The sequence below is a fragment of the Synchiropus splendidus genome, chromosome 13, assembly GCF_027744825.2.
Source record: "Synchiropus splendidus isolate RoL2022-P1 chromosome 13, RoL_Sspl_1.0, whole genome shotgun sequence".
Taxonomy (NCBI): Eukaryota; Metazoa; Chordata; class Actinopteri; order Syngnathiformes; family Callionymidae; genus Synchiropus; species Synchiropus splendidus.
The window spans coordinates 9,742,804-9,755,547 of record NC_071346.1 but is presented as its reverse complement, the minus strand read 5'-3'; the positions used below and the strand labels follow the sequence as shown (position 1 = coordinate 9,755,547).

Here is a 12,744-nt window from a genome sequence, read left to right as displayed (position 1 = left end):
TCAAGCTAACATTCTTATGGACGTCAGAAGGCACCTCTTTCAGGGAGACGACTCCAACCAGACGACCCATGCTGGTCACGTAGGCGTGATCCAGACCCAGTAGAGAGAAGATGGTGTGGGTCTGCAGAGGAGAGGAGGGGTCCAGATGTTGACTCATGGTGAGGTCAGACACACACACGTGCTTAATAGTAGGCAATTATCTGCCTTAGCAGCAGAGAATTAGAATTGAGTCATCTGAACACACACACACACTCGCTATCTTTGTGGGGACATTTTATTGACTCACCCTTAAACCTAACCATCCAAAACAAATGGCTCACCTTAACCATCATTGTTGACCTAAATTAAACCTAATTATTATGGAGTTTTAATCCTCAAATTGAGGCTTAACCTTGTGGGGACCAGCAAAAATGTAGGTGTGTTTGCAAAAATTGGTCCCCACAAGTACAGCTAAACCAGACACACACACATACAGTGCACATTCACAACGATAACAATTACAAAATTGTAATTTCAAAACTCAAATAGAGGACATTTTTGTGACAAAAAATAGAAACAAACAAATGATGCATGAAGTCCCAGAGGTTTTTCCTTTGGGATGACACACTATGAAGGTATAATGGGAGCATCAATGTCACATACCTGTAACATGAGGCATGAACCTGCGAGCAAAATGCACGCAATGTAGTAGTGTTTTATTTTTTACGGATATTAATCTTCAGTTACGCGTGTGTGCCTCGTGGTTTACAAGTACAAATATGCAGTTATGCATACGTGCATTTCATTCTCAGGTGTCTCATGCTTCAGGTATGTGACATTTATGCAGCCATTATACCTTCATAACACACACGCGCTCACACACAGGACCTGGATGGCAAACACGATCAGAGCACTTTCCAAGACCGCAACACTTTGTTTGTGTCAAGCAGAACCTTGTGCAGCGATGTTTGCTCCACCAGCTGGAAGGGAGCAGGGTCGATCTTGCAGTTCTTAAAATCCACAGACTGGTCGAGCTGCTGCTCCTCCCACTCTGCAATCTGGCACAGACAGATCCTCAGAAATCACAGGCAGCAGCTGTCAACATTCCTCATCGCTTCCAGCTCACCTCCGACGGCGTCATGCAGTCGTCGACTTCAGGTGACTCCTGAAAGGTCAGAGGACAGTTAGAACCTGTCATGACACACGTTTCACATCAGCAGACGGACACGTGACCTCAACGATAACACAAACACGAATCAGGTTTGTGCCAGATCAAGTTCAAAAACTAACTTCAGCCAACCGAAGGTCCAAAACACACTGGTGCTGCATCACAATATTTTGGTCCAGCAGTCATGTGTGTTGCAAGGCAACGGTTACTAAGCAACAGTCTCTGGGTGGCGGACAATCTTACCGCCATGGAGATCCTCACACGTTTGGTCTTGGCGTTTCTCTTTTCAGGAGGAGCCGGCCCGGCCGGGCTCTTCCAGCCGCAGAGAGAGGGCACAACATCAACACAGCGTCAGAGAGAACTTGGATTTGTCACCGCAACATTGAGTCCCACCCTGAGCCGGAGGTTCTCCGTCACCGAGCGCAATGTTGCTGGTTAGAATTCCACAGCACAGGCACGACGAGTACTTCAGAGAGACACTACTACACTGAAGCAGCCTTTTAAACATCGGACATATTAGCACTTTAGCTACACAAAGCTCAAGACTAGACTATATAAATAACATTGTTTTTGTTCATGTTGCGGTTTATTACTTTGACAGTAAAGTAAAAACCCAATTTCCATACTGCAGCAAGTTTGAGTGAGGCTTGAAACGATCGCAAGAAAAGTCATGTCAAATGCAGCCATTCAAGTGTGTCCAACTGGTAAACACTCGGAATAATACCAAAGATTTGAATCACTCTCAAATCCTTGCAGAGAGGAGCCAAAAATGCTATTATGTAGGATGTTTAAAACACCGACAGGCAGGATGTCTGCCGCGGAGATGGCTTCAGAAAGAAGGAGCATCACCCACAACACAAGATCACAGAGGACAACCCTGCTGCCTGTGGGTGGATGCTCCCGTTAGTAGCAGGAGGACAAGGTGGACTGCATATGTGCGCACACACACAAATACACACCCACACACACACGACTGAGTATGTGTCACACTCACACACCGGCACCCACACAATAAATCCTCCTCCTGACTCACCTCCAGCAGCTCCTTGTCTTGGTCAGCGCAGGAAAGAGTCTGGGAACCTTGGAGGGAAAAACACTTCTGAAATCTTCCCGATTTTATTGAATAAAAAACATCTGATTGATCAAAACAGATCACAAAACAAACTCTTCAAAATAAGAGCTTTTTTGAGCGGCCGCTTTAAGTGCATCTGGTGATGACATTGTTGGTTATTTTTGCATTATTCAATGAATCTTAAAATTAACTTTTAAAGGCATTTTGGTACACAAGACACTATTTTATTTTATTCATCATGACAGAAGACAACAGAAATAAGCTTAAAGACTTTTACACAGATATTTTGTTGTCAACACAACAATTCATTAGCGAATGTGTTTTTCTCCACTCGCAAAATTGGGCCGAGCTACTTCCTGTTCAGGAAACATTCATCTACTTCCAGTTGTCAAGAAACTCGTCAGATTCAACAACTTCCTGGTCGTGTAGCAATCAGCTACTTCCTGTTCAGGAAACCTTCAGCTACTTCCTGGTCAAGAGACATCCAGCTACTTCCTGTTCAGGTTCAGGACGACATCCAACATGAGGAAACATTTGACTGCTTCCTTTTCAAGAGACATTCGGCTACTTCCTGATTAGGCCACATTCAAGTCGTTTCTCTTCTGAAAACATTTCACTACTTCCTGTTCAGGCAGCGATCAGCTACATAATATTCAGGAGATGTACAGCTACTTCCTGTGCAGGAGACATTGAGCTACTTACTCTTCTGGTAGCAGCAAACTATTTTCTGTTTAGGAAACCTCCACCTACTTCCTGTTCAGGAGCCACTCAACGTGTTCCTCTTCAGAAAACATTGAACTACTTCCTGTTCAGATTGTACTCTGCTAATTAATATTCAAGAGACTTACAGCTACTTCCTGTTCATGAGACCGTCAGCTACTTCCTGTTCAGGAAACATTTAACTACTTCCTGTTCAGATTGTACTCTGCTAATTAATATTCAAGAGACTTACAGCTACTTCCTGTTCAGGAAACCCTCAGCTACCTCCAGTACAGGAGACATTCACCTTGTTCCTCTTCAGAAAACTTCCTGTTTAGGTAGCAGTCAGCTACGTAATATTCAAGAGACATACAGCTATTTCCTGTGCAGAAAACATTCAGCTACTTCCTGTTCAGGGAATCTCCAGCTACTTCCTTCTCAACAGACATTCAGCTTCCTCCTGTTCAGGAAACATTTAGCTACTTCCTGTTCAGGCGAATGTGTCATGCATTTCAGCCAATCGGAGAAAACCTCACACTGACACAGCTCTTTTGATATAAACTTTCATGTGTCGAGAAAATGCTCTTTTGTGAGTGAAGCAGTTCTTCTCTCCATGCTGATACCAAAGTGAGAGTGAAAGTACGTACTGTTAGCCGTAGTCTCCGTGTTTCTGATGGCCGACACAGTTTTGAGGGCAGACTTCAGGGGCAGCTGGGTGTTGGAGACCATGGGGCTGAAGGAGGTCGACTCCTCTGTTGAGATCTACAGGGAGAGAACATTACAGAGACGACCACATACACACGCCCACGAGAAATACAAGCGCATGCAGAACAGAAAAGGGGCACAGGTAAGGGCACAGACGACAGAGACACAGAGGACACGGGTTAATGTTACGCTCAAGGATGGAGTCAGTATAACTACACTTACCCCCTCGACTGTTCTATGCCTTCATCTGTGCCGTTACCTACACTGCTACATGCTGCACTCATGCTCTTCTTCTGGTGCTAGCCCCCCACCGCCCCTTCAGCCAGAGTCTGCCCCGCCCCGGCGCCCCGGACGCCTCACACCTCTTGGGTGCTCACCAGGAAGCGGACCCCGTGGTGAGCGCTGGTGTTCACAGCGGCGTTAATGTGGGTGCAAGGAGAGCTGGGGGTGCTGTCGGTCAGGCTGGGCAGCGGCTCGGCTGTGCCGTTGTCCAGGACCAGCTGACGGAGGTGATCCAGTCGGCGCTGGTGACTCAGCTGGAGGGAGAGCAGCGACTGGAGCTGGAGTCTCTCGATGGAGCCGAGCAGGATCATGGTGTCTGCAGAAATTGTGTGTGTCACCAATATTCAGATTACAAAGCTCTCATGGGCCACATAAAATAACTTAGCGGACCTGATTCGGCCCTCAGACCTTGAGTTTGACACAGGTATATCAAAGAAACAAATCACCTCTGCACTCCACCAGGGCCAGTGTCTTGAGGTGGCCGGTCTTCATCATCTCCTGTAGGTCTCGATAGGTGGACGACAGAGTGATGTAGCGCACGTCCCGAACCATGATGTCCTCCACACGGATGTTATACTTCCTAGATAGAGACGACGGCAACACGAGAGAGAAGAAGGGGAGGGTTACGCGAAGAAGACTGTTTTTTCAGGGCTGTAATGCTTGGAATAGACAGCGGACAAACAAATGATTTAAAATACATTATGAAAATATCTAACACGAAGTATATCAGGCATAAATAACATGAGAGGAGAAGGAGGCGACTCACTCAGCTGACTCGCTAACTACTTCCTGTTCAGGTAGCAATCGGCTACTTCCTGTTCAGGAAACCTTCAGCTACTTCCTGTTCAAGAGACATCCAGCTACTTCCTGTTCAGATTCAACAGCTTGCTCATGAGCTACTTCCTTTTAAAGAGAGACTGCTACTTCCTGTTCAGGCAGCAGGAAGTAGCCAATGTTCCTCTTCCGAAAACATTTAACTACTTCCTGTTCAGGCAGCGATCAGCTACATAATATTCAGGAGATGTACAGCTACTTCCTGTGCAGGAGACATTGAGCTACTTACTCTTCTGGTAGCAGAGAACTATTTTCTGTTTAGGAAACCTCCACCTACTTCCTGTTCAGGAGCCATTCAACTTGTTCCTCTTCAGAAAGCTACTAACTAAACTACTTCCTGTTCAGGTTGCAATCGGCCACTTAATATTCAAGAGACTTACAGCTACTTCCTGTTCAGGAAATATGAAAATATCTCACACAAAATATATCAGGTATAAATAACATGCAGAGAAGTGGTGAGAGGGGAGGAGGGGGAGGCGACTCACTCGTGGTGGCCCATCCCCAGCTCGGGCAGATAAGGCAGCTTTTTGATGCGTATGATTGAATCGTACAGCGACGGCTGGAGCGCCTGGGCCACCGCGTTGGCCAGGATGACTGCGATCATCACCGGCAGGATGTGCGATATCTGCCCAGTTAGCTCAAACACGATAACCGCCGTGGAAACAGTGTGAGTGACCGCTCCTGACAAGGCTGCCGCTCCTGCGAGAGAGAGATTCACACAGCGATCCCCGTGTAGTAGATCTGAGAGTAACAAAGCTGCAGCATCTCAGTTCACTGATCAGCACAGAGAAATGTGTTAAACGCATTAACGCTGAATAATCTCATTCTGTTGGGTTTTGCTGCTGAATATTCATTATTGTTTTGGAGGCTCCACACACAGAAGAATCCCAGCAGAGACATGGTTGTTGAATGTTTATTTAAATGAATTGAGGTGCGTCTTATTGGGATCATATGAAGTGTGTCACTGGGTCAGTGGGGCAGCAGAGGCGCAGTGATTCGTGCTGCACTGCTGCTGGTTTGGCGTGAATCTGGTTACTGTTCGGGTGTGCTCTCTCAGATTTCCTCCCACAGTCTACTGAATATACAGTATGCGTGCGATTGTTTCTCCCAGAGATGTGTTCAGTCGGTAGCAGTCAGCCGACGTGCTCAGATGGATGGATTATGCCACACAACTCTATCATCCGTCAGTCTGTCCATCATTCTATCCATCCACCATCTCTGTATCATTCAACCAGCCAGCCATGCATCTTGCCATCCACCGGTCATCTGTCTATCGTCGATCCATCCGTCCACCCATCATCGATCAATCCATCTAGCATCCACAAATATATCTGACCATCTGTCTACCACCCATCCAACCATCCATCATCGGTGTCTGGCTATCAATCCACCCACCCATCCATCCATCCACCATCCACTATCCATAAATCCTTCTGTCAGTCTGTCTCTCCATCCAGCATCCATATGTCTATCATCTATCCATCCACCAACCCACGCATCCATCCATACATCTATCCCTCCATTTGTCTCCATCTGTCTTCCATCATCCATCTGACATCCATCATTCATCTGTCTATCATCTATCCATCCACCCATCCATTTGTCTGCCATCCATCCATCCATCCACCCATCCATCCATTAGTCTGTCATCCATCCATCCATCCATCATCCACCCATCCATCCATAATGTGAGAATAAATACATGAAAACATAAAGTATATTTACCGTTTGTGACGCATGAAACAGACTGGGACAAAATAAATAAAGCAAATGTTCATAGAGAGTCAGGAGAACTGACCGACTACAGCGTAGCCGCCAGGGACGATGGGGTAAACGGTTCCATCTGCATGGATACCATCAGGAAACATGGAGGCCATGACCTCACCGACCAGTCTGCCAAATCCAGCACCTGCACTCACACATAAGGAGTTGAGCCGTCGATAACTTGTGTATTAAAGAGTAGGACTTAGCTCACCTATCAGGAAGACAGGCATGAAGGCCCCGCACGGGACAGGCATGGTGGTGGCCACGGCTGACATCCAGAACTGAGAGGACCACAGACAAGTGTGAGTTCAGCTGCAGGTAAATGTGGGTATTTTTTGAAAAGCTGCACTGCAAACCTTCATGATGATGAAGAGGATCAGAGTGATGAAGACGTTGACCTGAGGATGCTTCCAGGCGTGGTGGTGGCTGATGTAGTCAAACTCTTCCGCGACACCCTGACGACACCACGTGCGGTTGTCGAACAGAGCCACCAGAGACTCGTGCTGCGTGAGCTGAAGTCCACATGAGCTTGTCAGCGGTGCGTATTTAAGAGGGTAAATTTAGGGTTCCACACTTGACAAGCCCCGCGCAACAACTAGCTACTCACACAGTAAAAGTTTGGGGAAAATGCAGAATCAGCACATTTGAAATATCAACGCAAAAGGCCCAGTCAGCAGGTCGAATTACGCCTCACCTTGTCGGGTCAGGTATGCATAATACATGGGGTCGAAACGACGCTTCATAACCAGGACATTGATTATCTGCAACTCCAAACCTGCTGACGTGATCTAACACGATCGATCCCTTCACACCAGCAGAGTCTTTTCTCACCTGTCCAGCCATGAACTGTCCTAAACCCGGAGGGAAGGTGAGGGTTGAGACCAGCAGAGTGACGAGCGCCGGGTACATCAGACGTCTGACAGGCAGAGACGGACTGCGGGGGTCACAAATGAGGACGGCGTCACAAAGTGTGTGTATAATTGATTTCTGCTGCTGAGGGTGGGATGTCTTTAAATAGCACGTCTGGTCGCAGCAATTGACCCAATTTGTGCAAGGACTTTACCTAATTCCTCCATGGCAGCGTTCCAGCCTTACACTTCTGGTCTGAAACTGTCAGCCTTTGATCACAGTTTCACTGTCTAAGTAAGCTGTGTCGTGAAATAACATTAAGCAGCCTCCAAGGAGGATTTGTGCTCAACAGCTGAAGTGTCCAATGACTCAATTTTGACTCTCTGCAAGGGAGAGCAGCACTTTCTTCTTCACTCCAGGACACTACTGCCATCTCCTGACCCACAAGGTAACTGCAACCAATGACTTTTAAAATGCTAAAAGGCGTCAGATTGCAAGGATAATTTACATTTCTTGCAGACAAATGTGGGCTTTAGGCTACTTAGCTTTTACCTGAATAAACGTGAATCTTTGAAACTCACTTCCTCAGCAAGAACTTGTTGATGGTTTTCTGCTTCCTCATGCACTGGACAATCAGTCGGTTCAGGTAGACAAACAGAGCACCCCCGAACCCACAAGCGATCCTGAAAGTGATAACTGACATAAGAAAGCGAAAGTGAAAAAGGCACACTTTGAAATAACACTGACCCGAGGATGGCGAATGCCGGGAGCTCCTGGAGATCAAACGGAAAATCCAGGCGGAAACGTGTCTTGAAAAGTGCTGTGATGGTTTCTGTGCAGGGAATTGGTCACATTTTTATTTACAGGGAGCAAACACAATTGGTTTGAATGGCAATAATATAAAACATGACACAGGTAGCGGAGGATGTTTCAGATAGATCAATCTGGACTGGTGGAGCAGCTTCGCTCGGTTTCTGACTGACACAGCAAACGCTCTGATGCTCATCTGTCGGCACGGAAGAATAAATGAGACGTTCACCTTCCTCCTGGTTCCAAACGGCCAGCACTCTGAAGATAAAGGCGCTGAAGGTAGCAGCGAAAAATCCTCTCCAGTAGTTCCTCACCGCAAAAAATGTGGAGGTGACTTCTATGCTGAACAGCACCCCTGCGGTACAGAAAAAAATAATGAGAGAAAATCAGTGGTTTAATATTTTTATCGAACTCAGCAGAATAGGAATAAGATCGAACAGAGTGCTTCAGGTGTCTCCATTTTCTTTATGCGTACTGCAAAATGATTTGGGAGCAGTGAAGACTGACTCGTCCGGAGTGAGTAAGGGGAGTTAAATTTACTATGAGCATGTGAATCTGGGTGCTGGAGTTGCTACAGAAGTCTGATGCAGAAAGGTCTGCAATGGCAAATGGCTCCATTTTAAATGTATGATTCCTGTATGGAGATATGTACTGGATCGCTTCGTACCTGAGGGTGCACCCCCCAATCTCTGCGAGTCAACTAGCAGCACGTTGATGAAGCTTGAGACATTTTCTTCCATAACCAGACAGCAGTCAATCACAGGCCGCAGTCACGTTGTCTCACCTCCAATCGGCGCAGCAAAGCAGCAGCCCACACCCACTGCACACGCCGCAGAAAGCATCTCTGTGTTCCTCATCTCGTTCTGTCCAGGGAAAAATACACATTCAAGACACGTCTGTGCACACAGCCCCCCCCAAAAAGTGATGATGAAATCCCAGGAAAACAAAGTCATAAGCCGTCGACAAACGCCAAAGCCTTGCTAAGAACTGCTGCGGCTGCAACTTTCCACATCTGATGGGATTTCAGAGATGTGGAAAAAAGGGGGGGATTTGAGGTGACTTTGATTGAAAAATCAGATGGAGTGCAGAAATAGTGGAATGAGATGTTTGTATTGAATGAGGGGCGACTCAGATCGATGGCTCACTGCGACGGTTGACTGAACACAATCAAACACAGCGCAGGAAAATGGAAAGGCATCAATCCGACACAGCCATGGGAATGGACGGCATGGATTATTAATGCTGATGGAATTGGAAATATAGAAACTGTCTGACTGGCGCAGTCATACCTTGCTCCCCTCAAAGGGCTCTTCCTTTAGCAGGAGTAAAAAAAAAAACAAAAAGACAGAGACACGTGTGAGACTCATTTGTGCAGTGGTGGAGGTTACCTTGGTTCAGTCTTGGAAGACGTCCAGCTCATTATCCGGCGAATGCCAACTCAAACACGCTGCCGTTGAGCCTCTGCAAACAGTCTTGATTCCACAAAATTAACATTTCGTTTGATAGAGTCTTATGGCTTCGCAGTCGACCCCTTAAGTTCCGCCTTCCGTCCTCCACGCTGTGGACTCTCCAAATAAGCCGGTTTGGGATCTGCTGGTGCATGGAGAGAAGCAACGCAGCATGCATTTCAGAGCAGGTGAGAACACAGGTGCAGGTGAGTTTGTCCTATTTGGCAGAAAGTCAAAAAAGAATCGAGAAGACTGAGGGTAAAAAAATCCAGATGCTTGGGCCAAGATCAGATCGATTTTACACAAGCTTTGAAACAAGCCGCCAAAGTAGGATGAGGAAGCTCAGACTAGAACCATGACTCCCCTGTACTGAGAGAAGCCAGATGAAGTTGCCTTCATGGCGAGGACACTTTGGAGGGATTGTCTCTTTGGTTTGAAAGGCCCTGGTACTCCACCAGAAGAGCTCAGACTATTGGGGCCATGGGCGGGTAGTTCTGTATATCTTTACAGAGTTGTCAGTCTACCGATTTGTCAAGATAAATCCGGATTTCTCCAGATTTATCTTGACAAATCGGTGTCAAACTCGATCACACAAAGGGCCATTTTTGAGCATAACTTTCACTCTTCCCTGCACTCTTTTTGTCACCTCCCTTGATACTCTGGACACTTATAAGAGAGTGGTTCAGACTAGGGATGGTCCAACCCAACTCACTGGAAAATGACTGGATCGGGTTTCTTTACGGGATTTTTTTCACCTTTCGCCTCTTCCGCCCAAGACATTCTTTATCCTAAGGTGTTGTCAGTCAGCCTTCTGCACTGCACAGTTTCCCTTCCCCTCAGCACAGACAGGGCTTCACCGAAGGGTTAAGGCATATGGTGGTGCTCTTGAAGGTTCAGGCACCATTCTTTTTCAACCTCAAGAAATGCAGCATCAGGGGAAACAGTTGGATAAACTGAAAGCCTAATGCATCAACATGCAACACAAAAGGTCACTGGTCAACATGGGACACCTTAGCTCTGGTTTCTAAACATGCCACACAACAATGTGCACTGATGCACTGTCCTTCAGATACTGTGGTCTGCAAGCAAAAATAGGAGGGCTGCATGTATTTAGTGTCTTCGCACCATGGGACGTCTGAGACACTGCACGGAGCAGCACACCTGGTGGATACGCCTTCATCGACTAGAATTGAAGCGGATGATATCTGACGTCTTTCATGTTTAACAATGCTGTTAAAAGCATTAAAAAAATCAAAACAGTTGGGCATTACCTCAATAAATACGGTGTCAAATTTACGTCTTTGACAATGACTTTTCAAGCGATAAAAGGAAATTTGGATAGGTAACCTCAAGGTTATAGTGGAGTTTAGACAGCGAATAAAATGATTTGGGGAAGCATGATGCATGACAGTGTCACTTTTCTCACCATGTAAATTCCTCCAAAAACAGCAGCCATGAATTTACTGAGAAGGGCGGCGCAGAGGCTTGCGACATGAACAAAGGGTCCCTGGAGAGAAAAAGAGGTGAAATTGAAGAAAACTTTTCACAGGTTTGAACACCTTGAGAATGCAGTGGATATTGATACGCAGGCATAGTGTAGGGTTATAATTGTTGGCAAATAAAAGGATATCGAGAGACTCCATCATATATTTGTAATCCAATAGAAGACTGCTAGAAGATAGAATACCTTCCCTGGTCATCATCTCATTTTGCGAGTCAGTCGGCAGACTAAACTGTATGAATAAAATAAAAGATTTTCTGAGGTAACTCAGAGTAAGGTTTCATTTATTCCGCGGCTCCTTTATTCCCTGCAGTGGGGAAACTTCAAAAACGCGATCAAGGTCACCGCAAACCCCAAAAGGAAACGGAGAGAGGTCCTCTACCTCCTTTCCGAGCGGCATCCCACTGCCCAGGGCGCAAGTCAGACCGATGACTTTGGCCACAAACGTCTTAAAAGTCAGGTACTCCTTCAAGACGACTCCCCGAAGAATGGTCTTCATCTCCGGAATACCTGAACCTGACGGGCAGAGGAGAGGGGTTGACGGGTGGGATGATGAAGTGAGGAGGAGAGAGGAGTAGAAAGAGTGCAATTACACAGCGATGAGGATGAATAAATGAAGAAGAAAAAATGGGGGAGGGAGGAGAGCTGATTGATATTCATATAGCACTCCGTGCGCACATCTGTGGCATACATTATAGATTTGCTGGAAACGTGACCAGCGCTGTAGAGTGTGTGTCCTTGGATGGCTGCGTACTGTGCCAATTACATGACACACACACCTCATAGATTTAGGGGTTTAAATACATTAGATTACAGTGTGTGTTTGTGTGTGTGTGTGTGTCTCACCGACTGCCTGCGGCGCCAGGATCTGTGTGAATCCAGCTGAGAATGTGATGAGCACCACAGGGTATGTGACCCAGGCCAGGTACTGCAGGAGCATGTTACTGTCCAGTCCTCCGTACATCCACTTCTGTGCTGCACAAACACACGCGTCCCAATACAGTTCAACTGATGACATTTAATGGTGTCGGTGAAAGCTGTTGACCTCCGCCATTCAGGTCGAGCTCCGTGGAGGCAACTCCTACTCACTCTGCTGGAAAACTCCACAAGGGCGAATACAAACACTTGAGATGTTTTCTCCAGGAGGATGTAAACAACTGTCAGTCCATCAAAGTGCTTCCTCGGCAGTGAGAAAGTCAGAGCATAACTGTTCTGTGTGTTGTGTCTTGTGTTTTTGTTTCAGTGTTATGTTAAAGGAACTCCTTTCACACCCCAATGTGACCTGTACTTAAGCTCTTAACAGTGCACTGCCTTTTCATAACTATTCCAGAATCTAAAAAAAAACAAATCTCATCACAAGGGTTTGAAATTCTCAGCTGATTTTCTTCCCGCGCTTTCATCCGACTTGGGATATTTGCTGCACCCGAGGATGAGATCGAGGCGGACAGATGCCCACACGGGAAATAGTCCGAAGGCCTTTCATCGGATGAATAAAAAATGCTATTGGCTATCACCAAGTGGAGGTCAGACAGCTAGAGGGCTTTGATTTCTACGGGGGGATATTGAGGTTGAAGTGAGTGTTTTCTAGAGGCTCTGTGACATTTAAGCAATAACAGGAGTCTATATTAATATA

General features: G+C 46.4%; 1 protein-coding gene across 5 annotated transcripts in view; it reads right to left on the bottom strand.

The window, feature by feature from the left end:
• Positions 1 to 12,744, bottom strand: part of LOC128769247 (chloride channel protein 2-like) — a 41,394-nt gene that overhangs the window by 3,927 nt on the left and 24,723 nt on the right. For 3 of the 5 annotated variants that reach the window (XM_053882784.1, XM_053882781.1, XM_053882786.1), the window contains 21 exons: positions 11,958 to 12,086; positions 11,494 to 11,627; positions 11,037 to 11,117; positions 9,452 to 9,475; positions 8,947 to 9,025; positions 8,392 to 8,517; positions 8,100 to 8,184; positions 7,934 to 8,035; positions 7,335 to 7,437; positions 6,860 to 7,015; positions 6,715 to 6,784; positions 6,538 to 6,648; positions 5,225 to 5,438; positions 4,352 to 4,485; positions 3,986 to 4,221; positions 3,566 to 3,680; positions 2,181 to 2,227; positions 1,391 to 1,459; positions 1,106 to 1,144; positions 933 to 1,037; positions 35 to 121 (listed from right to left, as the gene is read on the bottom strand). In XM_053882784.1, coding sequence (XP_053738759.1) covers positions 35 to 121; positions 933 to 1,037; positions 1,106 to 1,144; positions 1,391 to 1,459; positions 2,181 to 2,227; positions 3,566 to 3,680; positions 3,986 to 4,221; positions 4,352 to 4,485; positions 5,225 to 5,438; positions 6,538 to 6,648; positions 6,715 to 6,784; positions 6,860 to 7,015; positions 7,335 to 7,437; positions 7,934 to 8,035; positions 8,100 to 8,184; positions 8,392 to 8,517; positions 8,947 to 9,025; positions 9,452 to 9,475; positions 11,037 to 11,117; positions 11,494 to 11,627; positions 11,958 to 12,086 — 2,246 coding nt within the window. The remainder of the gene's footprint in view (positions 1 to 34; positions 122 to 932; positions 1,038 to 1,105; positions 1,145 to 1,390; positions 1,460 to 2,180; positions 2,228 to 3,565; positions 3,681 to 3,985; positions 4,222 to 4,351; positions 4,486 to 5,224; positions 5,439 to 6,537; positions 6,649 to 6,714; positions 6,785 to 6,859; positions 7,016 to 7,334; positions 7,438 to 7,933; positions 8,036 to 8,099; positions 8,185 to 8,391; positions 8,518 to 8,946; positions 9,026 to 9,451; positions 9,476 to 11,036; positions 11,118 to 11,493; positions 11,628 to 11,957; positions 12,087 to 12,744) is intronic. The other 2 variants (XM_053882782.1, XM_053882785.1) reach the window with 2 other exon arrangements.